Source organism: Meleagris gallopavo, chromosome 3 (assembly GCF_000146605.3).
Source record: "Meleagris gallopavo isolate NT-WF06-2002-E0010 breed Aviagen turkey brand Nicholas breeding stock chromosome 3, Turkey_5.1, whole genome shotgun sequence".
Classification (NCBI taxonomy): Eukaryota; Metazoa; Chordata; class Aves; order Galliformes; family Phasianidae; genus Meleagris; species Meleagris gallopavo.
Genome location: NC_015013.2, coordinates 55,783,890 through 55,810,770, shown reverse-complemented (window position 1 = coordinate 55,810,770; position 26,881 = coordinate 55,783,890). Strand labels below are relative to the sequence as shown.

General features: G+C 35.8%; 1 protein-coding gene across 1 annotated transcript in view; it reads right to left on the bottom strand.

The window, feature by feature from the left end:
- Positions 1–26,881, bottom strand: part of LOC104910342 (lipoxygenase homology domain-containing protein 1-like) — a 193,812-nt gene that overhangs the window by 44,580 nt on the left and 122,351 nt on the right. The window contains 9 exon segments of the mRNA XM_010708935.3: positions 1,482–1,734; positions 7,753–7,892; positions 9,196–9,328; positions 13,140–13,226; positions 13,766–13,947; positions 14,490–14,621; positions 15,727–15,805; positions 18,331–18,482; positions 26,364–26,574. Coding sequence (XP_010707237.2) covers positions 1,482–1,734; positions 7,753–7,892; positions 9,196–9,328; positions 13,140–13,226; positions 13,766–13,947; positions 14,490–14,621; positions 15,727–15,805; positions 18,331–18,482; positions 26,364–26,574 — 1,369 coding nt within the window.

Sequence of the window (26,881 nt, the reverse complement as noted above, 5' to 3'; positions counted from 1 at the left end):
AAGTAAATGGTTGAAGAACCCTTACTATTTGTTTTAAGTCCTTTATAAAATCTGTCTCAGTATGACATTTAGTTAAGTTCTGTTGTAGCCATATACTTTCTGACCCCTAAGGCATAGTGCTCTTTGCTGATCAGCCTTATTTCTAAATTCCTTGAAGGCTCTCTGCTTATCTGTAATATTCTTCCTAGAAGTATTATACACACTGACCAGAACTGATGTTGAATAGATTCACAGTTGTATGTAAATAATGATAGACTAAAAAATATTAGTCAATCTAAACTCAAATTTTTGAAGACTGGCTGTATGAGAAGCATAGGATGGTGGAAGCTTTTTACATACCTACATTCAGACACTAGAAAAGGGTGCAAGATTTCTCAACCTTTTAAATTGTCAGTGAAGAGAGAGCTGACAGACCCTAATCAGTCCTGGGCTTCTGCTCTAAATAATCCCTAGGAGAAGCCTGCTTCACTCTGTGGATTATGTAGGGCAGCTATGGAATTCTTGCAGTATTGTAGTAGAGTAATTTCTTATTTTGAAATAGATATTACTGTAGCTGTTCATCTAGCTCAACTTTTCACATTATTCTGTCCTTTTGTCTCAGTAATAGTATTTTTGTATTTCCTAAAATGATATAAAATATCTGTTACTGCACAAGGTACAGGCAGCTCAATATAAAAATATATAATACAGCCATGTCTGCAACAATATAGAACTCTAAACATAAAATGGAATAACCATGAATATAGAAATCAATAATGGTCAATCTACAAAATTATTGATATAGAATACAAATTCACATGTTCAAATTAGTTAAACTTTACATAATTTGGTCTAGCACTTCTGAGTCAAACTGCATAAATGGACCAAACCAACATTTAACACCTCCTCAAAAAATGACAAGATGTGTCAGAGAGCCAAGAAATCCAGTCCTGTGGCAAAATGTAAAACACTTATCAGGTTTTTGGTGTTTACATTATTTCTGAATTTCAATCCTTTTTTCATTAAATTGAAAAGGATATTGGGTCCAGGTCAACTAACTTTGCAAAAACTCGTGCCACTTAAGTAAAAACGAAAACTGCAAAAAAAAGCAAAAGCTTTTTGCAAACATATGAACACACAGGAAAATCTCATTCTGCTATGTGAGTTTCTGTATCTCTTCCTGAGATTTCACCACTGTTGTAGGAGCCTTCTGCTCTGCTCTGATTGCCATATGGAACAACCTACCTCTTTCTGCTTCAGCTTTTTTCAAGCCTCAACTAAACACTTCATTGCTCCCATTCACTTCATCTCTCCCTTCTGCTAATTATAATTCTACCTACCAGGTCTGGGAAGTGTTTGGAGAGAGAGTTTGAGAGATACAACTTATATTTAAGCTATGTTATTTTTCTATTTTGGTTTTAGTCTGTAAAATAACCTGAAAAATAATATGAATTATCATTAAAACAAAAACCAGAAGGAAATTTGATGATTTTGAGTCTTACCGTGAATCTTTTCTGTCAGCATTTCATTCCTGACTTTTCCGAGTAGTCTCAACATTCGTTCCATCTGTGCATCACCAACTCCACTGTCTAACCATTGCTGGCAGAGAAATATATATTGGCTATCATTCTTGCCTGATTCATGGATGACAATTCGGTCCAAGTACCATCCAGCTCCATAACCGACATTACTGTGCTCAACAAGCACTTTGCTTAATTGTCCAAGGTCTACTGCTCTCACCTCGGAAATACTGACCTGAAAAGGTAAAGATAAAATGAACTGTATTAAACTGATTAAACCACATATTTCATCTTTTATATATAAGAGCATGTTTGGAACGACATACTCTTTTCAATACTGAAATATGTTTTGATTTCTGACAGAAAAGTATTCTGATATTTTGATATTTATATTTGGAGACCTAAAGAAAATATGTGGATCCTTGAATGTATGCATTATTTCCTTTTTCATGATTACTGCATCCCAGGCTATATTAGGAAAAGTATCCCACTAGTACACTCATTGGAAAGAAATCTCAGATCTTCCGTAAGATCTCACAGAACTTCAACCTGTTCCTTGTAACTGAATCAAAGGGAGTCCTTGGAACTTCAGGATTGGTCTTGTAAATTGAACTTGGTTTAAACAAGGGATTTTATTAAACACAAAATGTCAAATTACTTTATATTCTAAGTTATTCCATTTGAAAAAATGCTGTACTATTCAAGTCTGAACTGAAATACTGACAGCGTTGATGACTATGCAAACAAAAGGATGATACTGCCATTAGAAACTATAAGCAAGGCTGTGCACGCATACAAGCAAGAATTTATGTGCTCTTTGGATGTAAATAGACATCTGTTTAAATATTGCTACAGCTAGTAGCAAACAAAAGCTAAATGGCAACTGCACTAGTGCATTTTGGGATGAATAAATTATATGAGTGAGAGAATGAATGTGTTCTGTGCAAGAAATAATACAAGTGGGTGGGTAGATACATGGGTATGAGTGTGGGTGACATTAAAAAAAATGCAGATGGATAGTAGAAACAGATGCTGTAATTTTTATTTGTTGCCAACCAATTTGCCACCAGGCAGGAAAAAGCACGACAACCAGAAAGCAACAAGAAAGAGATGATTTTTAAAAATTATCGTGTCATCTGATCCATTCCCTTGGCAGTGTGGAACTACTTTCTACAGTGTGCTCAGAAAAAGAAAACATCAGTTATTCTTCATATCACAGCCTTAGAGCTTCTATCATTACCTCGTTATATCCTTGAATGCATATACAGCCCAAAATAAGATATAGCTGTGAGAAACATCTTGTAAATAACTTTTTGGTAACACTCATTGCTTTTTAATTTTATTCTTTATAATTCCAAGCCAAATATAATTTTTGTGTCAGTCTACATGACCCTTGACTCAGAGGAAATAGCCTGTATTGCTAATATCCATGTTCTCTCACAGCTAACTCTGTCTGAAAAAGGAACATATAATTAGTCTCATTGTTTGTGATAATAATTAACAGTCATTGTCTAATTGTGGTCATAATCACTCATTGTTATCAGTGAATTTTTGTAATAATACATTAAATTGCCTACTCCTTCAGTATTAGCAAGAATGTACTTTTGGTTGATGCCATTATATTTCTTTTTCTTTTTTCTACTCAGTATAAAGGCATTGGAACTGTATTAAACACACTACTGAGAATGTAATTAATGAATGCCAACAGGATTTTATTTAAATTGACTTATTTTAGATGGAGAGTTAGCTAGGCAAAATTACAATGCCCACTTATTTAACCCATTAAACGGGTGAAAAAGTTAAGACATGATTACTTGAATGAATACAAACTAGTTGTCCTTTCCACAGTCATATATTTACTTATACTTTGTGATATTTTTCTGTCTTACTAGTTTTTCCTTATATTCCAGTCTTTATCAGTCAAGAGAAACTCTTTCTCTTATATCTCAATTTTCCTTAACTTTGTCTTCTTTGCCTGTCCACTCAATATTTTTCAGGGATATTGTCTGTAAGTACAGTTTGCTCTTAACATCTCTTCCTTCCACCTCTTAGATACTGCCACTAAATCCTCATTCCAACATTTTTATTAACGTACTTCCTATAAAAAGAACATAATATTGCTAGTAGTATGTCAGATCACAGAGGCATCTAGTACTGTTACTAACAGTTGCCAGTAATATTTTCCTAGGGAAGAGCTGAGAAAGAGGGCAGATATAGAGCGAGGATTCTTAAATATAAACTCTCTCAGGCTTTACCACTTTGTGGTTCAGAGATTTCCTGAGCCAGATGTTGTGCGTTTGCACTTAACAATTGTTTTCCATTAAAATCATAGAATCATAGGGGTTGAAAGGGACCTCTGGAGATCATCTAATTCAACCTTCCTGTTAAAGGTTGCCTACAGTACGTTGTACAGGAAAACATCCACACAGATTTAGAATATTTCCAGAGGAGACTCCTCAACCTCCCTGGGCAGCCTGTTCCAGTGCTCTGTCATTCTCATAGTAAACTTTTTCCTATGTTCATATGTGCAGTATCTCTTTGCATCAACATGCATTTTAGCATCTGCAACATCTTGTGGCAGAAATTAAGACAGAATAATGATATACTGTGTAAAAATCCACCTCTTTTTGTTTTGAACTTGTTATCTGCAGTTTTCATTTAATGTTCTTGAGCTCTCATATTTCATGAGAAAGTAGGATTACTCATTTTCTCATTTCATTTTTCTTGACTTCCCTTTTCCAGGCTAAACAAGTACTTGCTTGTTTAATCATTCCTCATATAAAAGATGCTTTCATAGAATCATAGAATGGCCTGGGTTGAAAAGCACCACAATGATCATCGAGTTTCAAGCCCCCTGCCATGGACAGGGTTGCCAAACACTAGACAAGGCTGCCCAGAGCCACATCCAGCCTTGCTGTGAATGCCTCCAGGGATGGCGCATCTACAACCTCCTTCGGGCAACCAGTTCCGGTGTGTCACCACCCTCTGACTAAAAAACTTCCTCCTAATAGCTAACCTGAATCTGTCCCCATCTTAGTTTAAAACCATTCCCCCTTGTCCTATCACTATCCACCCTCGTAAACAGCTGTTCCCCCTCCTGTTTATATTCTCCCTTCAAGTACTGGAAGGCCGCAATGAGGTCTTCCCAGAGCCTTCTCTTCTTCAAGCTAAACAAGCCCAGTTCCCTCAACCTTCCTTCATAGGAGAGGTGCTCCAGCCCTCTGATCATCTTAGTGGCCATCCTCTGGACCCATTCCAAGAGCTCCGGATCTTTCTTGTGCCAGGAGCCCCGGGCCTGGACACTGTACTCCAGATAGGGCCTCACAAGAGCCGAGTAGAGGGGGACAGTCACCACCCTCACCCCACTGGCCACTCGTCTTTTAATGCAGCCCAGAACACAGTTGGCCTTCCGGGCTGCAAGCACACACTGCTGGCTCATGTCCAGCTTCTCATCCACCAAGACCCCCAAGTCCTTCTCTGCAGGGCTGCTCTCAAGGAGTTCTTCACCCAGTCTGTATAAATACCTGGGATTGCCCCAACCCAAGTGCAGCACCTTGCACTTCGCCTTGTTGAACCTCATTAAATTCGCTTAGGCTCACTTCTCCAGCCTGTCCAGGTCCCCCTGTATGGCTTCCCTTCCCTCCATCGCTCAGCATTGTATCACTTTTCTTTTTGTACATCTTAAGCAAATGAATCAGTAGAAGGCACAGCGTTTATTATGCATCCACACAAGAGAACTTACCCGAGGCTTTACTGTATATTCTACTTTGTCAGAGGGAGATGGGGGTTGGGTTCAAAGGGATATAGTAAATGGGGTTACATCGGGCTGGCAACAACTCACAGTTGTGTTCCCCAGGGCTCCATTTTGAGGCCAGTTTTCTTTAGTATTTTTATAAATTATCTTGATGCTGTGCTCAAATGCATACTAAGTAAGTTTGTGTAGAAGATATCAAATTGGGAGGAGCTGTTGAGAGGCTTTGTAGGCAAATCAGAGAGCTAGGCAATCACCAACAGCATGAAACTTAACAAGACCAAGTGCTGGATTCTACATCTGTAATGGGACAATCCAGGAAATATGTGTGCAGACAGTGGAAAGAGAGGTTGGAGAGCAGTACTGCGGAAAGAGAACTTCTGTTTGACTGAAAGTAGAATCTGAGTCATCACTGTGCCCTGGCAACCAAAAGGGCCAGAGTGTGTCAGACCCAGCACCGCCAGTTGGTGAGGGAAAGGATTGTCCTGCCCTGCTCTGCACTGTGCTCTCTCACCTTAAGCACTGGATACAGGTTTGGATACCACAATATGAGAAGAATGTAAAACTATTACAGAGCAAGGCTACAGAGGTGGTGAAAGGCCTAGAGAGGACGATGTATGAGGAGTGGCTGAAGTCCCCTGGTTTGTCCAACCCAGAGAAGAGGATGTTGACAGGAGGCCTCGTGACAGCCTACAGCTTAATACTCTCTATTAACATTCAGTTTGAAATTGCTATGTAAATTGCTTCCTTAAAGATATCTTTTCCAGGATATGTCACAGAATATGTACCTTTTTGTCCTTTATTAATTCTTCTCATTGTCTATAGTACTATCACCCACTTAATTAAGACCAAAAACCTTTTCCTGTATTTTAATAACACAGTTTGTACTAAGGCAGCAGTATACTGCAAATAGTGAATTAAAAAAGTAACAAAAAACAAAACAAAACAGAACAAAACAGGTAGACTAGTATGTAGGTGTTCTGTATGGGATTGAATGCTATATTATATCACACAAACCATTCACAGCAAGAATCATCTGAATATAGAACCTAGAGCTGATCTAACAGATCCCTGACAAAGAAGAAAAAAGAGGAGTCAGAATAAATATAGATGCAAGTGTAATTAGGATGATAAACACATGTTCTTCCAAATATTATATATTTAGCTGACAATCACTACAGGCTGGGAGAGCAGCCTGGTGAGTGTATGCTATTTTTCTCCTGTTTATATATTCTTACCTGGAAATCAGCATCTGGCTGCCAGCAGAAACAAGAGCCTGGACTGGGGAGATTTTTGTGCTAAATCACTATGGTCAATCTACGATTATTTTAGTCTTGAGAAAATATTTTGAGATACTAACACAAATAAAGGAAAAAAATTTTAAGGGTCAAGCTAGCAAAGCAGTGGAACAGACTGCCTAGGTATGTTAAGTCATCTCAGCCATTAGAGATCTCAAGAAAAGGTATGAAACAAGCATAAAGGATCCTATTTCACTGTATAGAGGATTCTGTTTTATTGTACAGAGATAACTGAAAGCTGTATTTAAGAGCCTATCTAGTCATATCGACATTGATTCCAGAGTATGTTTTAACATGCTATGTAGATAGATATTAACATTGGCAATTGACATTATTTGACAATTAATATTGTAAAATTGGCAAAGACTAACTAGAAACTCTCTCCTAGTATTTATCTTGAGCAATAACAGTAACTTCACAAGCAGTTTCGCTTGTTTATCATTCTATTTATAAATTGGTTATTTAATATATGAAAGTTAACACATTTAAAATCTCTTTTTCACCAATACCAGGACATGTTTTTACAAAGTAGATTTTAAAGATTTACAAGAAAGAGCCCTAATATTCCAATATAACTTTCATAAATGACTGAAAAACTAAGCCACAGAACTTTATATATAACTGGATCTAATTTCAGCTTCTAATCATAAAGTCATAGAATAATAAAATCATAGAATTATTTGGGTTGGAAGGGACCTTAAAGATCATCCAGTTCCAAACTCCTGCCATGGGCAGGATTGCCACCTGTCAGAACAGGTTATCCAGGGCAACCCATCCAACCTGGCTTTGAACACCTCTAGCGATGGGGCCCCCACAGCTTCTCTGAGCAGCCTGTGCCAATGCCTCACCGCCCTGAGTAAAGAATTTCCCCCTAACATCTAACCTAAATCTCCCCTCTTTTTGTTTAAAACCATCCCCCCCTTGTCTTATCACTATCAGATAGAATAAAATGAACAGTTTACTAAGAACAGTTACTGATGGTTTATGGCTTTTCAATTTATTGCATCTTGAACTATTCTTACACTACAATCCGAATTCAAAAAAAGTACCCATATTTGGTAAGTGATATATATTTTCCTAAGGTTATACCATAGCGTAACATCAGTGCTTGTACTTGACAACAGAAAAAAAAATATGTCTGTGAAAAAAAGCAATAAAATGAAACATTTTAAAAACCAGTTAAGGAATATAGCTAACTACTAACCTGTCCTTTTTCAAAACATGAGTGTCTTAGTCTCCTTTTGCAGGAATCTCCCTGCTCTCCAAATATAGTTATAAATATGTCTGCATCAGTTCCTGATGCAGGCAATGTTCCTGTATGAACACTGACTGAGTAAAGAACTTCTGTAATGAAAAATCAGAGACACAAAAACATTACCAAATCAGCATTTTTAGCAATGTAATTAGTGATCATTATGAAACAGGATATTCAAGATCAGGAACTGAAGTTTTTGTACTTGACATTAATGTTTTGTGTGTTTCTAACTTTGCTAACTATCTCACAACACAGTACACCATTGGAGATGATATGTCCTTCATGAATCAATACAATATTCCATGCTTGCTATTATAAATGAAGAAAACAATTTTTCATCCAGTTGTCACAGTTGTCAACAGAAAGAACACTATTCATTATGTGAGGCTTTTAACAAGCCTTGAATCCTTGCAGATTGGCATTCTTAAATTGAGATAGGCTAAACTAATGTAATGACATTGTACCGTAGAATAAACACAGATACAACATAGATGAAATACACTATTTGTTTTGGATCAGTTGCATTATGTTTTAGTCTGGCACTTTGATAATTATGTCCACCATTAATTGTTCAGGAGAAACAGTGACCATCAATTAATTTGTTAACGTTCAGCTATTTATTTGGCTATGCATTATTATTATTCAACACAAAGGACAGCTTGCCACGACTTGCTGATGAGTTATGTAGTACGTATTGCTTGAAACAGTAGGACAAAGGATTTTTTTCTATAAGGTTTCTGTGAACAGTGTGAAGATTTTAATGTTATAATAGACTATTATGATCAAGTTAGTTAGATGGCAAATGCAAAAAAGTTTGAAGTATTTTAACTAAGAAGATGGAGTATAATGAATGAGGTTTTTTTTGCTAAATATTGTTTGCAATGTACTCAGAACAAAGGAAAATTTTATCATATTTTCAAATTCAATGATTAAATGAAACAGAGACCTACTGGAGCAGAAAAGGAGTTTGAAGAAAACTGCAGCAACTTTTTTTTTCTTTCTGTGAATCATGCCATTATGTCTATACACATGCTTTTTTTTTAAATCCATGATTTTGTCCCTCACCTTCTGTAAATCAGTCTTTTTCTGAACATTTCACTAGATATACATACTAATGGGTTTTACAGTTTTCAGAATTTCAGATTAGTGCTTAGACTAGTGGAAACAAAATGTCAGTTGCTTTAAAACAGATAAAAAACATATTACTAAATACATATTACTAAAGACTCTATCATTCTGAATAAATATTTAAAAATAATTTTGAGCGATTTGTTTTATAATAACATGCTTTATATTCTTGCTCATTGTGCTCATTCCATTAAATAGTTCACAACTTTGTATGAGTGTGTTTATGTATTTCTTTACATATTTATTCTTCGTTCAGCAGCATACCTCTGAGTGGTGCTTTGTCTGGTCTGACTGCTGCTAGCTCTGTCACAGTCTCAGATCCATCTTCTCCAAACAGACACTGAGCTTCAGTGGGAAAGCTCAGCTCCTGCTTAGTGTCCAGATCTTTCAGCCTAAGCTGCAGGAGAAAGTAGAAACACATCTGCTTCTCTGAAATATTTTGCTTTTTATTTCCACTCCCAAAGAAACCATCATTCTTCCTATTTTTAACTCACACTCTTTGTAAAGATACCTCATTCCGCATAAGGAGAGCTACAATAGTGCCAGTCCCTGATTCTGCAGCCTGTTTATATCTGTATTTTTCATGGCACAGATACTGGGAACACTTGTTGGAAACCAAGTTGCAGTTTAACCAAGGAGAAGCTCAGCTCCATAAGATATTTGCTCACTCCCACCCTGGTGGGATGGGATAGAAAATCTGATAAAGGTAAAATTCATGGGTTGAGCTAAAGACAGTTTAATAGGACAGAAATGAAAGAGAAAATAATAATAATATACAAAACAATAGATGCACATTGCTCATCACCTGCTGATGATTCCCAACCGGTTCCCAAGCAGCAGCTGCCCCCTCACATCCAAGTCTCCCAGCTTTATTGCTCAGCAAGACACCATATGATATGGGATATCCCTTTGGCTAGACTGAGTCAGCTGACTTGACCCCTGCCAGCTCTTTGTGCCCCACCAGCCTCCTCCTTGGCAGGACAGTAAAAGAAACTGAAAAGTTCTTGATTAATGTATGCACTACTCAGCAGCAACTAAGCCATCAGTGTGCTCTCTTAAATCCAAAACATGGTATCATAACATCTACTGTTAACTCTATCTTAGACAAAGCTAGGAAACAAGTGAAGGATATGGATTGAATTGTCTTGTATATACTTGCAATTTCAGAATTTCAAATGATAACTACACTTAAAGCACCATTATATTATACATTATACATTATATATTATATATCATATATCCATTTGTTTTACCCAATTTTATTTGTTTAGATGTGACTTGCAGTATTAAAGCTAGGATCTTCAAAGTAGGCAGGAATTAGGTATCCAATGGCTTTGGAGTTCCCTGTGGTAATTATGGCATTTGAAGAGTGAATTCCAATAGGAGGAAATACTTCATGGACACTGGCAAATTAGGCTCCAAGTTTGTGTACTTAGAACCTCCAAAGCAACAAAGGAAGAATAGCTTTGGGAGCCCTCTTTTTTAGCTCCTGTTGTAGTCAATGCAGAGATCTGGTTCACAAGAGCACAATCCGGGTTGTGAACTTTATTCTAGGTCAAGTACAGAATAAAAATGTAACAAGCATATGCAGGAACATTTCAGGTAACTATAATATTCAGGACTCAACCTCATTAATAGCTAAGAACTGCAAGCATTGGAAATGGCTTATTGAGACTTTGTGAGACTTCTCTTTGTATGGAAATATTATTATCAGGAAGAGATGGAAAAGGAAAAGGGAAGAGGGAAAATTTAATGTCACCTGCAATTGAAACCCTTAGGCAGAGATTCCCAAATTTACTTCCACTGCTAACACTTTTATCTGCAACAAAAGCCTGTGTCTTTTCATGCAGTATACACATACCACTGCATGGAAAATCTGACTTTTGAGTACAGATTTCCCTACATAAACTTCAAACGTAAGCTTTAAAATGCATAAATAATTTTATCACTGCATTGTATCATTGAAGTTATTAGGAAGTTGAGAATTTCAATTTAAAAAAAATTAACAGCCCATTTTCAGAAATATAATTATTGAGGACTTTCCATTCCTGCTTATGCCACATGCTCACAAGATCAGACAAAAAGCTTCCAAATGGATGTAAGCCCACAAGAATTTCTAGAATCAAACTGCTAGCAAATTGAATACTGTTTTTTAAAGGCGCTATCATCTTCCATTAAAATTGCAGCATGTTCTGTACCCATTTTTGTACCTGCAATAATGTCTAACTTTTTTCATACAAAGATATTCTCCCTAACTACTACTTGTAGAAACATCTTTAACTGAAAATCAATGAGCCTCATAGATTCCTATCAGTAATAAAATTATACTAAGGGTTAACTGAATATCTAAACAAATATCTTTCAGAAATTGGATCCATTAAAAAAAAAAGAAGTACTTGTACTTAAAACTGTTGTAAAAATCAGAAGAGACAAAAGATAGAGTAGCAAAAGGAACACAGGGATTTTATCTCTGTTTTATACTTCACAGATGCATCTGTAATCTGTTTTGTTTTTTATGTGTGTGTGTGTGTGAAATTCCTGAAATTTTCATTATTATTCCTTTCATTTAATGAGAAGTTAATAAAAATGATTCTTTTTTCCTTTCAACTAGGATTTGGTTTGATCACTGATTCATAGTGAACTTGCACGTACTGACTGACTCCTATAGTCTTTCTATTTCTGTACAGCATTTCTGTTTTTTTTTTCTGCACTGCAAGAATTCTATTAAAACTGAAACACATTACTACATTTTAGATTAAGATTCCACATAAATAATTTATAAATAAACTGCTAAATGAGTAATAGATGTTATAAACATATTACTGGCACAGTATATGTTACTGTTGCTTATATTGTGGGTTGTAAGTGCACCAGCAGAAGAGACTACACAGATCTATAGCAATCCATTGACTTCTTGTAGACTGCAAAAATTTATAGCTACTAGTAAGCTATTTATTAAAAAAAAGCAACAACAACAACAACAACAACAAAAAACTATTGAAGAATTTAAAAGCATCACAAAAAATAACTCACCAATTTGCAGAGGTTGTGTTTGAAGAAAAAACATAATGGTGCAGCAAAAAAGCAATCTGATTTTTATTAATTTTCTGCCATGTTTGAAGCCACCTATTCAGGTGTAGCAGGTATCATAAAGGTTAGAGTCAGTCTTAAGAATTTTTATCAAATGGCCAAGAGAAGTGTATTTAAAATGAGAAATCTGTGGTTTTTTTCCATCCTACTTTTTTTCCATTATTATATCCTGAATTAAGACCACAAAGTTAACTGATGAACATGTTTCAGAAGATAAACTTCTTCTCTATCCTCAGTGGAGGATATCTCCCCTTGAGTATCATAAGCCAATTCAGATTTTACCCTAGAATGCCGCTATCTCTAGTGTTTTCCATCAGGATGGTTTCTGGACTGTTTATTCATTTAAAGAACCACTTTATACTCATTTAAATTTGCTGTAGTGAGAAGGAACTGTGTGACCCAGTTCAGAATATTATTCTTTTACTGTCCTGAGAATAATTCAGTGCTACGTCTATTATTCTTATGGACACTTGTCTCCAAGACTAGTTTATTAATACAACTTTGCTTAGCTTTAATCTCCAAGCTTGAGATTTTTCAACAAAGCCTGAGTTTATATGACCAATACCCTTCTACTCAATCTTACTACCCTATGCAGAAAAGTATACCTTAAAAATCTGTTTGCATCGTAACACTGACAGAATTAAATAATTTCACCACCTTTTTTCATGAGAGGCTTTAAATACATAGTAAAGATCAATCAGATGTTTAATGTCCATTAATGAATACTTTGTATTGAATAAATAAAAAATGTCAGCTTAATAGCTTTCCACAACTAGGTCACGTTGTATCTGGGGACTATCAATATTTCCACGCAGGGATTAGCATCTCCTACCACCAGGAAAAAATGCTGCCCTCCATACCATGGTGCCATATGGATCTGCACAGAAGTGAGTGGGTATGAATGTACGCACTTCAGTGGGCAGAAACAGGTGGCTCTGCTCTCAAAGAGATCCAGAAGTTGTAGGAAATCATCTATAGACAAAAGGTGACTGAGCCACAAGATGTGTGGTCCAGTTGATGCAGTACAAAACCAAAGATAACAATATGTTTTTCAACAAAAGCTACTTATAAAGTATTAAGCAGAATACTTTGTTTCTATGTAGAATATACTGGAATACCTTTTGAAGCTTAATTCCTCTTTCCAAACATGGACTGGATAACAAAAATGAAAGTTTTGTTATATCTCCAACATGTCCAACAGTCAACTGTTAGAAAAATAAATGAAAAAAGTTACAAACAATAAGTAATTATTGTGTTTTTTTTCACGTTTAAGAATAAAAAAACTTAGAGAAAGTATTGCTCAGGTTCAAATACCTGCCCAGAAACTGCCATTAATTTCATGTGCACATTTCAGAATAAGTATTTTTCTGGGTTCGAGGTAAAGGAATATAGCTTCTAAACAGTGAAAACAGATTAGATGAGGTTTGAGAAATAAAAAGTAAAGGAACTGTGAAGTAACTTCTTTAGTTAAAACCTTACTGTTAAGGACTACTAGACTTAATGCAAGTTAGTGAGGTTTTTCATGCCAAAGTTGTCATTTGCTCAGTAAAAGAGTTCTGTAAGTCATATGCATCAGCCCACACGTAAGAACTTCTTCAACTGCTTAATTAAGATATGGAGGTGTAAACATTAACTCTAGCAAACAAAAAAAAATCAGTACACGGAACTTCACATTCATAAGCTGCAAATCTTACTTTACTGTAACACTCCGGTAAAACTTGTGTGAAAGAAAGAAGAAACCAACCAGAAATGGATTATCATTCAGATTCTGAACTTTCTGCGAAGAAGATTTCCCTTCTGTTCCAAATACAACAACTTGAACATCAGGTGTATCTTCTGGAACTTGCATACAGTGTACCCACATTTGCCATCGTCCTCTGCTTTTAGTATTAACATGTTTTGTAAGAGGAGATGTCACAGACATTTCTGTATTAGAAACAAACACATATTCAGAGCAGATATCTAAATTATAAGACAGTATGAACCACAACATAAAATTATTTTGCCTACTATGACTGGATCTGCTACAGAAAGTCAGGCAGCAGTCACAAAAGCCCCATTGCTCATTCTAGTCCTATGAAGGTGTATAAAACCAGGCTGGCTGCTTCACAAATCCATTTGTGACATTTACACAAGTGACATGCCCATCTTCTCTGCTTTGTACATGCTGCCAACACCTGCAACTACTCACCAAAATTCTGAGAGTATATGCCAACTTTTATAAGACTAGACTATGCATTACCATCTCCTCCAGCAGCAGCAAGAAGTTCAGCATTGCCATTCCCACCATTTTCATCCCAAGCATGACTGCCTCTTTTTTTTAAAGAAGGCACCTTGGATCAGGAACCAGTGTTTGGTTTTGCCTACACTGTAGGTGAGTAGCCATGGAGTAGCCCTGTGCTAACTTCATTATGCTTTGCCATGCAATAGTAATTCACGCAAATAAAGAGCATTTCTTCTGGTATTACCTTTGAGAGGAATCATCACTTCCACAAAATCTTTCTTAGGGCGTTTATTGATCCAGTCATTATGAACAAAGACATGTGAAGAAAAAGGGTAGCTGACTTCTTTTATAACAATTTTTTCCAAGAACCACTCATCTATATGAAAATAAATAGAACATTATTAATTTAAACTTTTTAAGCTACAAAATATTCTTGGTATGCAGTCATAAGTTTCTATCTTTACAAAATCAGTGCAATGTTTTCTTCTGTCTGACTTCTTAAGGAAATGAGACTTCTGAAAATATTGTGACTGTGCATGTACATTTCTGTCTGTTCCCCTACTCTCTAGTATATTTCATACAGTGAAAAATTCTTAAAGAAAATGTATCTAGACCTAGTGAAAAAATAAGTGCATCAATAGATTTGATCTATCAGTGCCCCAAAGGATGGAAAAGCTTCTAAGAGATCTCTACACAAGAGATCTCATATACAAAATCCTATTATAAATATCCCAATGGAAAACAGCATATCAGGATTTCTACCAGATAAGCCACCAGAACATCTTCTCAACAGAATTTTCTCTATGGCAAGTATCTATGCAATCTAATAAGACACAAACTTAGCTGAAGGTTTTCTTTTGAAGGAAGCTTTTAAGTTATTCTCTGGAAACAAAGCTCGGACCCTAGAGTTTTGATAAACTTGTCTATACTCTAAGTTTTGGTGAAATTAATGAAAGTCTGATCACCCATTTCGGTGTAATCAAATAAGAAATAAATCAGAAGTAGTCCCCTAATCAGTTTCTATATGCACATCTTTAAGTTCAATATACAGAGCCATCTTATAGTCTTGCTTTTTGATAAAAATAACAAGAGACTCAGTTTATCATGCACAGGAATGGTCTCATCTCCAATATCAACATTATCTGCACAAGTGGCAAACTTGTAAAAGCTTTAATCTCTTGCCTCTGAACACTGCTGGGCCAAAATTTTATCCAAATTATTGAACGAAATACCAGTTTATGATGATCCCTGCTGTTACTGTTTCAGAGCTGAACAGTTTTCTTTAACACCATGAGCTTCTGCTGAGCTGGAGGGAGGGCACAAATAATATCCTGCAGTGAATTTTAGCAAAGCTAGATACTTGAGAAGTATAATCCAATAGAAATAACAACAGAAAGTTGAGAACAATTTCAAATTAAAAAATAAAAATGAATTTTAATCTCAAATCTATGACTGAAGTGGAGAAAAAAAAAATTGCTGACCTTTTTTTGTACTCTTAAATCCAATGAGAACTTGTTTCAACTTGCCAAGGTATACTGCTTTGATTTTGAAAACATCCACCTGTAATGTGAAAATAATTAAAATTATATTTAACAATTTAGCTTTGTGCATCTGGACATTGCTCTATATCTTAATGGAGGTAAATTTGTCTCATTCACACTATTCCATTGTCTTAGAGTTTATAATTAAACAGTAAATGTGATAACATATTTTCTGTTCCAGAGAATATTATGAATATCAAAAAATTGCTGTACATAACAGGATGTAATTTTACAAGTAATGGATAGCAAGAAACTCCTCATGTCTTGTATGTTCATAAATAACCAAATCACAATATCTACTTGTGTTGAAAGTTATTTTGAATGAGAACCTAACTCTCAATAGAACTTGCAGATATCTAATTATTCTGAAAACTTGAAGCAATTTCATTTTCACTAAGAATCACAGTTAACTAAGTGGGAATTAGGCAGGTAAATGAGAATCAAATGAATAGCATTTGGGAAGATTTCAACCATCCTGCTATATATCTCAGCTGAACATAAGCCAGCAGTGTGCCCAGGTGGCCAAGAAGGCCAATGGCAACCTGGCTTGTATCAGAAATAGTGTTGCTATCAGGAGCAGGGAAGCAATCGTCCCTCTGTACTCAGCACTGGTGAGGCCACACCTCAAGTACTCCGTTCAGTTTTGGGCCCCTCACTGCAAGAATGACATTGAGGTCCTGGAACATGTCCAGAGAAGTCAACAAAGCTGTGAGGGGTCTGGAGCACAAGTACTATGGAGAGCAGCTGAGGGAGCTGGGATTGTTCAGTCTGGAGAAGAGGAGGCTCAAGGGAGACCTTGTTGCTCTCTGTAACTACAGAATCACAGAATCACAGAATGGACAGGGTTGGAAGGGACCTCAAGGATCATGAATCTTCAACCCCCTTGCCACATGCAGGGCCACCAACCTCCCCATTTCATACTAAACCAGGCTGCCCAGGGCCCCATCCAATCTGGCCTTGGACACCTCCAGGGATGAGGCATCCACAACCTCTCTGGGCAGCCTGTTCCAGCACCTCACCACTCTCTCTGTAAAGAACTTCCCCCTGACATCCAACCTAAATCTCCCCTCCCTCAACATAAAACCATTTCCCCTTGTCCTGCTGTTATTAACCCTTTCCAAGAGTTGATTCCCCTCCTGTTTGTAGGCTCCCTTTACGTACTGAAAGGCTGCAGTGAGGTCACCTCGCAGCCTTCTTTTCTCCAGGCTGAACAAGCCCGGCTTCCTCAGCCTGTCTTCGTAGGGGAGCTGCTCCAGTCCCCTGGTCATCTTCGTGGACCTCCTCTGAACACTCTCCAACAGCTCCCTGTCTTTCTTGTACTGGGGACTCCAGACCTGGACACAGTGCTCCAGATGGGGCCTCACAAGAGCAGAGTAGAGGGGGACAATCACCTCCCTGTCCCTGCTGGCCACCCTTCTTCTGATGGAAGGGATGGAACTACCTGAAGAGAGGTTGTAGTGAGCTGGGGATCAGCCTCTTCAGTCATGTAACTAGTGATAGAACTAGAAGGAATGGCCTCAAGTTGCACCAAGGGAGATTCAGGTTGGATGTTAGGAAATACTACTTCTCAGAAAGAGTGGTCAGACACTGGAATGGACTGCCCAAGAAGGTGGTGGAGTCACCAACCATGGAGATGTTCAAGGAACATTTAGACATTATGTTGAGGAACATGTGAGAACATGAGGGTTTAGTGAGAACTATTTGTGATTGGCAGATGGTTAGACTCGATGACCATGTATGACTTTTACAACCTTGGTGATTCTGTGATTCTATTGGAATAAGGATTTTTTGTGGAAGCCATTTTTATGATAGATGTTTCTCTCTTCCATGATGATCAGACTCGATGGAATCTTCCCTTCTTCCCTTCAGCAAATATTTGCAATGATTTTATTATTTGCTTAAGACAAACAAACAAAAAAAATATTCCAAAATCTGAACACAATGGGAGTCTAATAAAGTGTCAGCAGGATATTCCCTTTCAATCTGAAACAGATATTTCTCTTTGATCTGAAATTTGTTTCAGCTACTTCATTTTTGTGCCCACAACTACGTAAGGAATTACTCTACTAGGAAAAGCTCTCGAATCCTCAAAATGCAAAAAAGTATTAGGAAAAAGAATAATGGAAACATGAAAAAGTAAATTACTGCAGTTATTACTATACAGGAAGGTTAATCGAGAGAAAGTTGTGTTATAAAGGCAAGTTATTCTACAGAAATTTTATCAGATCTACCAGGTATATCTAAACAAAGATAACTCCATGGCCTTAAAAGTCTGGAATATTAAAGAAGAAATTTCACAGTATATTTAGTTCAACTCAAAATTACTTCATTAACTTAATTGCTTTACTATTGTTTAATGCTAATGATGCTTAATACGTTACCTATGAAAATTACATTTTAGCTAATAGAAAAAATTATACCCACACAGAATGAAAAAGTTAGTGAAGTGTTTTTGATGCTTTGTACATGAAAAGTTCTATATCAACCTAAGAAATAACAAAAACATACTTGCAGATTCAGTTATGTTTTTCCTCATTGTTTTACCTGCCCTCTTGCAAAAGTAATCAGGCTGTTTCTTGGGTTAAGCCATCGTTTCCCTGAGTCAGTCCTTTCTCCTTGAATACACAGATAAGCCTCACCAGTGGCATCTGCTTTCTTCAAGTCTCCCGTGTGCAAATTGATTGAATATTCCACAACTTCAGAAAAAAAATGAATTTACAAAAAATGTCATCATGAGAAAATTGTACTTGTCTACTCACGTAACACCTACATTATCTAATAATTCCTAGAAGAAACTATTGCAGACTCCATCTGAACCTCATTCAGTGCCACAGTACAAGTAGCACAGATCTGTTTCCTGGTAATATCCTCTAACTAAAACACATTACTACAGCATAACTCTCTGTCTGGCAATTCACAGAATACAATTTTGTTTTACTTAGACACCACTCCCACAAAATCAGCACTACTGGCTGCTGCTTGAGGCAAAGAGTCTCAAAAATAATTCCTCCTCCTCCTTAAAAGCAAATCCCTAAAAATATTTACTTTGGAAAGTCTAAATTCTGTTCTTTAAGACAATTCACTCATATTTCTTTGCTCCTTCTCTCTGAGTGTGCAATATCATAGAGCCATAGGATAGCTTGGGTTGGAAGGGACCTTAAAGATCATATAGTTCCAACTCCCCTACCATGGACAAGGGTTGCCACCCACTCAGTCAGGCTGCCCAGAGCCCCATCCAACCTGCTCTTGAATGCCTCCAAGGGTGGAGCCTCCATAGCTTCTCTGGGCAAACTGTTTCAATATTTTCTTCTTTAAATGAAACTAGAGCTTATCACAAACAAAACTGTTTAAAAGAAAGCTGGAATTTGATTGTCTTAAGATTTAAACTTGTGTAATTACCTTCCTGTGACTGAACAGATCAGGACTATCAATCTTTCTCACTTCTAAGCCCATAAACATATCAGAATGAATTTGGAGCTAAAACAAGTTAATAATGAATAATGAACTAAAAATCCTTTCAATATCAACTTTAACACATAAATACAGTTTATAATGGAAGTAAGGAACAAGGAAACAAACAGAATAAGGTCACAATGTTATTCATGGTTATTTGCAACACCATAACAAAAAGGATGTCATGAAAAAAATGAGAAGTTCTTTTGTTTGCTTGTGGTATACTGTGTAAAACTTGCTTTTATTTAAATTACAATAATAAATATGTGCTCACTGGTATACTGGAGATGCTGCCACAGTAGATATCTAACTTCAGTGGCTATGTTAGGGATATGAACATGTCTGAGGTGTTCTGGGGACATATTCTGGGGACATACACTAAAAGTCAAAGAGTTTAGAGTTAGATGGTCTGAATGTTCTGCTTCCAACCACAAGCATTATTACTTTAGCCTAAGGAAAAGAAGTCACACAAAATTGCCACTGTAAAAGTCACTTTTAGGATATGGGTAATAAAAAATATACGCACACCATAAATATATTCAAGAATGCATATATTATCTCGTGAATTTTTTGATCAGAGATTTTAAGACTGATACGTTGAAGGCCTGAACACTCTTAAAACACAACATTTAACATGCACTGAGCTATATTTGGCTACCCCAAACTATTTGGCACCAGCTTTAATGGTTTTCATGACTTCAACTCTGATGCTGTGAAGCAGATCTCAACAATGCCCAGGCCATGATAGCAGTAGAGTGCAGAAACCTCTTCTGGCCTGACTCTGCTACTTGCCCATACCTGAGACCAGTGTGGTTGCACAACATCTGCTTTCCCAGGAAACGTGTTTGTACAAAGAAAAGAAATAGTGTTTTAGACAGACACTGAACCAAGGTGCATTTTCAGTCTCACAACTCATAATTCAAGCCAGAAGGCACTGAAATTCTCATTATTCAAGTCAAGTCTGAAATACATCACAGGATACAGAAATATCTCAGTATAAATCCTGGAAACTTCTGATATTTTCACTACAGTTTACTTCTTGAATCAAATTTACTCCAAGACAGAAATGGCCCTATTTAACCAAACTACAGCCTTTAAAAAGATAAAATTAGGAGAAATTTTTGGTAGGTTTGAGAGTGATTGTTAAGATCCCAGAAGCTAAGTCTGTCATTTATTTTCATGCGTAGGTGATAAGAAAACAGGGAGAAAAAAAAATATGTGTTCTGAGGATATTTATTTTTAAGCTTTTCTTACAGCTCTTTTCACAAGTTGGTGCTATTCATATTGAGTGTTATAATCAAAAGGCCTGACTTCAAATATTGTGACATATTATGTAGCTATTTCTTTATATGTCTAAAATAAAAAGGTCACATCAGTGGAATGAGAGAGCTTTTGCTTACTGGGTGGTTTTGCATACTGATTGAAAAATAAATATCTAAAATGATTCATTAAATAATAAGGGCTCCATCAGTCTGCTATAAAGGTGCATTCTTTGCACTACACCGAAATGTTTTTGTTTCTTTTAAACTTTATACCATGTGGGGATGACAACTGAGAAAATGAGTTTTCTGAAAAGTAATTTTATTTCACTGTATCATTATTTACTTCAGGACTTCCCTTGGGAATTTGCTTTCTTAAATATTTAAACCATGGTCTGAGAAAGTGCTTGTAATCAATGACATCACTCATGTTTGATGGTAAGTAGTAGATAAAGAGTTTTCCTAGACTGACACTTTAATTTATGTCAGGTTTTACTTAAAGGCAGGTAAATATGCATTGTCAGATGAATGACAACATAGCCGCAAATGACTGTAGGCACATAAAGTTGCTTCTGATGGAAATCCAGATATTAATAGTATGTGTGCATCCAGACTGGTGGCTCTGAGACTTGTGTACTCTGTACTGGTCATATGAGCAGATCCATTGAAGTCAAAAGGCTGCTTGTGTGAATAAGAGCTTGGGCTGCAGACCTGATCACTCGTGTAGAGGTGATTAGAAATCAGAGGGCTTATAATGACCTTTACTGCTTTGCTCTGTGATCATTAATATACTTAATAATGATCTCAACTCTAGTCACACAGCTAGTTACTTCATAATATCTGGATTCAAATGAGATACATACTGAAAAGTAGAAACATTTCTAATGCTTTTGCTGAGTCAGAATTTCCTTGTGAATCTGCTGAATCTGTTAATGCATAATTCAAAGATCACTGTAGTCACAGCAAATATTTCCCATTAATTTTCAAAGATTTTGAATCAGAGGAAGGACTCCTGCTATGTAAGTGAAACAAAAATATACAAAGCAACCCTTATGAATGAAAATTTTGGGACCATTCTCACAATGAAATGAATCACATTCCTCTAGCAATAATCTACTAAAATACTCTACTAAAATAAAATGTTCTGTTCAACCTTGGCACCTTTGGCCTCTGCCAAATCCTATTTATAAAAGCTCTGTTTCAGATGTAAGCCAACATAGTTGAGATCCGAAAGTGATCACCTAGTGTTCATTAAAAAGGAGAAAAAGAACAACCATGAATTAGAGATAGGACAGAAGCTGTTGCTTTGAATGTTGTTGTTGTTTTTGTTTAATTTACTAAGAAACAGAATTTATTCAAGGATTATTTATATAAAAATTCAGTAACATTTGCCCAAAGGAAACTCAATATCCTCTCCGAGTAAAGAGTTTAAATGACAAAACCATACCCTACCCTAATATCAGAAGTACTGTTAAACCCTTTCCACCATTAGGTTCTTAGCTTTGCAATGAAATCAAGTGATGCAGGTAATGTACTGAGGCTGGTAAAGTGGAAGTGGATCATTAAATGAATCCTTTTCTTCTGTTACAGATCTAAAAATCTTTTCTCATGCTCCTTTCCTCTGCAGATTAGCAAGCTCTCCACCAAAACAGTGATGTTAATGTGGAAGGGGCAGGGTAAGGTGCTGAATTTCAAAGGTGCTGGAGATCTCTGACAGCAACAATTTTCAATAGGCTTCTGCAAAAATTCTGCTGTACAAATTAGTATAATAAATAGAAGTTGTCAATATGGGGAATGAGTATTCCAGAGGTTATTGTCAGATGAATTCCCAGATGAAAATTGTGAGTTTAAAGTGATATGTTAGGCAACTAAAAATCAAAGATAATTTAGCAGACAGGGATATTTTTTAAAGTTCATTTTGTATTATAATAAAAAAAAAAAAAAAAAAAGTTAAAGTTGAGGCCTAACCCTGATAATTTACATAGAAATCTCAAAAACTTAAATCAACCTTCTGGTGGAATTAAAGGCTGGGAACAAGATTAAGATCCACAGATCCACAGTTTCTGTAGCCACACAGTTAATTTGCTCAAGATAATGGAGCAAATCATCTTGTACAGGTTCAATAAAGGATTTTAAGAATCTAGTCCAAGATACATGGTTTACCTATCTTACTCAGCAGTGGATGGTAAAAGAGGACTGAGTTAGCCAGAATAGGAATCAGCCACAGTAAGCAGAATAGTATGATTCATTTCACCAGCAAAATGCCCAAACCAAACTGATTCATGTTAGATTGGTGCTATGCTTGAATTAACAAGCCTTAACTAATAAGCCTAATAAAAATACATTAGCTGGAATATTTCTGAAGTACTTTCATTTTGGAAATTAATGTAGGACTTACTATTGCTTCTAATAATAATGTAATCATTTGATAAACATAAGCTACTGGACTTAAATTGTGTCTAGATGAATGAAGAAGCAAGTAGAAAGCTAATTCTTATCCATACACGAATATATCATATTACACTACTCCAAGACAAAGACCTACTGTTAAAAAAAGAAGTAGAAAAGTTATCCTTTATCTATAAACTGTAAAAATTTAAAGCTGGGTAATTTTTTAATAAAGACATATGTTTGTTAAAACATATTAACGTACACTAAGCACTTAAACTCTTCATGCTCTTGTGTTAACAAGCTTGGTGTGTGGCTTGGAATTTGGGTTCACGTTGTGACAAAAATGCACTGTTTACATCACAGAAGTCTGATGCGAGCCAGACGAACCCAGACCATAACTGGTGTTAAAAATATTCGCATAAAGATTGGTAACACTCATTTTCAATAGTTACTTTGAAAATCACATATTGCAAAATTCTAATTTCAGAAAACGTTGAGGTTGTGGTATATATTGCTATATAACTTCTGGTACATGCCTTCAACTGCAGTCACTAAAAATGACATTTTAAAAATCATCTAGCAATGATCTAGAAAGCTTCAAGAAATACAGAAGCTAAGAACCAAAAATACTAAAATTTTAATTGTAACAAAATATTTTCTTCAAAAGTAATACAATTTAATTATGTAATGAATTTGTTTCACCGTGTTAACATGCACATTAATGCTCTTCGCAGAATTGTCACAGAATTTAGAAGGACAACAAAAAATCAATCAGTATCTTTTATTCTGAAAGCCACAGAGATTCATGAGTAGTAATTTGGACTGTGATACTTGAGTAAAATTACACTTATAAATACTAGGATAATATGTGAAAATAAGTAAAACAGACAAAGTAGTAGCTTTTTGGATACTAGGTAATATCCAGAAGGCAAATTCAGCTCTAAAGTACTGCCGCAGAATCCAATGAAATTATGCAAAAGAATCATTTGATCTTGTTTATGTAATATAATTGTACCTAGGGAGCTACTTGTATGGTGATCTTGGGTGCAGACTTCTAAGAAAAAGGTATTTTTATAGATGGAAGAAAAGTAATTTCAGAGAATCAATATTCAATTTTGTTAGTGTGTTGCGTTTTGTTTTGTTTTGTTTTTTACATTACTAACAATATATCCAAATGCAGTTGATATCTCTGGTTTACTGGGCATAAAGTTATCCTCACCTCCCGTTGGGCAAGGTTGGATATGGAGGATACATTGACAGAATACATGAGTTTCTCACATGCTCAGAAAGAGGTACAAAACTATTTTTGTAAAGGCCTTGTAGATGCAGGAAAAAAACTGGGAGTGACCACTGGTTTTAAAGAAGAAATTATGATTTTCCTGAAGATCATAAAGGAACACAGATACATATTTTTGCTATATAAATCTCATTTTTTATATAATAATAATATAATAATAATATAATAAGGATCACTTAGTTTAGAAGATCAGTAGTTACATTAATGTAGCCTTTGTTACAATCAAGCAGTTCACATAACTAATGAAAGATACTATTTATTTCAATAATTTTTACTTTTACTTTGCTCCCTATAGAGTTATCTACTTGTTTGATTTGTCTGGAGATAGCAGTGATTGATAACTTTCAACATTTTTCTTTTGTCTTTATTTAAATCTATATTACCAAGAGATTTATTAAAGACATCTCCAAAAACTGATATTTCTTTTGAAGCAATAATGAGTGCAAATGCCTAAAACTGTAAGAAAATTAGAATTCAAGGAAGAAGCTGACGCTTAGAAATTTTAGACTGAATTAGCGTTGGATCCACAAAGAACAAAACTGATATTAACACTTTTGACTGCAGATTGCTCCTTCAGTGCATCTTTAAATATCATAAATGTCATTATGTCATCTGTGGATATATATCTGAGTTTCAAAAGGACAGCTCACAGACTCAAAATGAGTTACATCTGGAAGAAAGAGCATTATATTTCCCTTAGTTAGATGTCCACAAAATGGTTTATGTGCAACTTTCTAGTTTGGTAGATATTACACAAGTATGGTATAATTTGGAGCAGAAACTATGCATGTATCTTCCAAGAAATTTTCCAAGGATACTGTCTCAGACTTCTTATTTTACCTCAAATTAATTGCTCTACTAATCAGGATAATGCTCTTGGACACCACCGCTGTTTCTTAGCCTAACTAAGACTTTGTAGGACATATTCTAGAATTGAACTTTAATACTTAGTTTAACATTTAGCAATTACAAATTCTGAAAATAAACACTAATAAAGGTAATTACTAATAGAGAGGTAACAGAGATTTTAACAAACTCTAGAGTTATTATACTTAGCATTGTATATCCTGCATATATTACATGCAACATCTGATGTTATTTTGAACCTGATGGATCAAAAATGTAAAATCATAAGATTTTTTTCAGTAAATGATTACAAGGCTACTAATTTCGTAAAGCTATGAAAACCCACATAAAACCAGATATTTAAAAGGTCTTCATTGTTTAATTTGTTCAGATTTCAATTTAAATGGAATAAAATAGTTAGGAAAATCCCTCTAGAGAGCAGCGTGCAAAAGTTCACATGGAATATTTTATTTCTTTTTCTGGGCAGCTTCCATCTTTTTCTACTAGTTTCTGCTGAAGCAGAATACTCTTTGTACTATAGCCTCTGGCAATAAACCTCTTAACTGTCACCAAAAGCTCCAATACATGATCTTTACTATCCCCATCAATCTTCCTTATTCTAATGAGCTGGATAGATGGGAAGTCTGTTCTTAAATAGCTAGTGATCAAGTCATCAACATGCAGTTGTTGTTTGCCATATTCCTGGGGGACTGGGGGTTATCACTTTATTATATTTCTGTCATCGTCATATACACAATTCACATGTGTTACTAGAAGCCGAAAAAAGTGCAACTTAATCTATTTTGCTGGAATAATACTTGCTCTACTATAAATTTCTCATCAATATCAATAAAACTCTACAGCAATTGAAATTCTCATCTATCCCTTTGCTAATGTAACACATTTTGTGTTTTTTAAATTATATATCTGTTTTGTAGGGAGTCTTTGCAATTCTGTCTTCCTTAAAACACTGACTACTTTTCTAGGTCACACACATTTCTTTATGAATAGGAAGATTCGGGTGATATTGCACTAGATAATATTTTGTGCATGTCTTCAGCTGACATGGCATTAATGTGAAGATATAGCAAATAATCAAGAACTAAAACTAGAAAACTGCCTCACATAAAAGAAGTTGCATTCTACGTTTGGTATCAGCAGTTACAACATCTGTCATAATCTTAATACTGGTGATTTCTCTTTCCTCAGCTTTCTTTAGTGATAAATGCATGCACAAAACATCGCATTTCTCAATATTCAGCCCAGGAGAGATACTAGTATTCCAGTGACACCAATCCTGACCCCAGTAACAAAAAACAGACTTAGCTTACCAGGCAAAGGCTCCTGATCTGCATAGAGAGCTGGCAGTTCCACACATTTGTCTTCATTAGGGTTGAACAAGCAGTCAAAAGCTAAATACATCTCTTCTTTTGTGCCCGTGTGCTTCATATGCAGTAAATCTAAGTGCCACGGCTGTTTTAGCTCGCTATGTGGGCCAGTTACCTGAACTTTGTATAGTGAGCCAATATCTGACAGTTCATCCTATGCAAGAAAAAGATGAATGGATCTCTTACTAATTGTTCCAGTGCATACATAGTTGACAGCTCTATGCAACAGTTGAACGAACTTTAATAGGTGAAGAAGTGGAGCAGGTTTATAACAATTATTATTTTTCTATTTTCTAATCATATTATTTCCTTTGCTCTCATTGCAAATAGTTCCATTTTCATACTATTCTTCATACTTAGCATAGATTCTTTAGCACAGGGAAACTTCCTAAGGACTATTTATTTTTATACTGCTTATTACCTAACTTAGTGTGTTTAGTTTCTCTTCCATTAAAGAATTA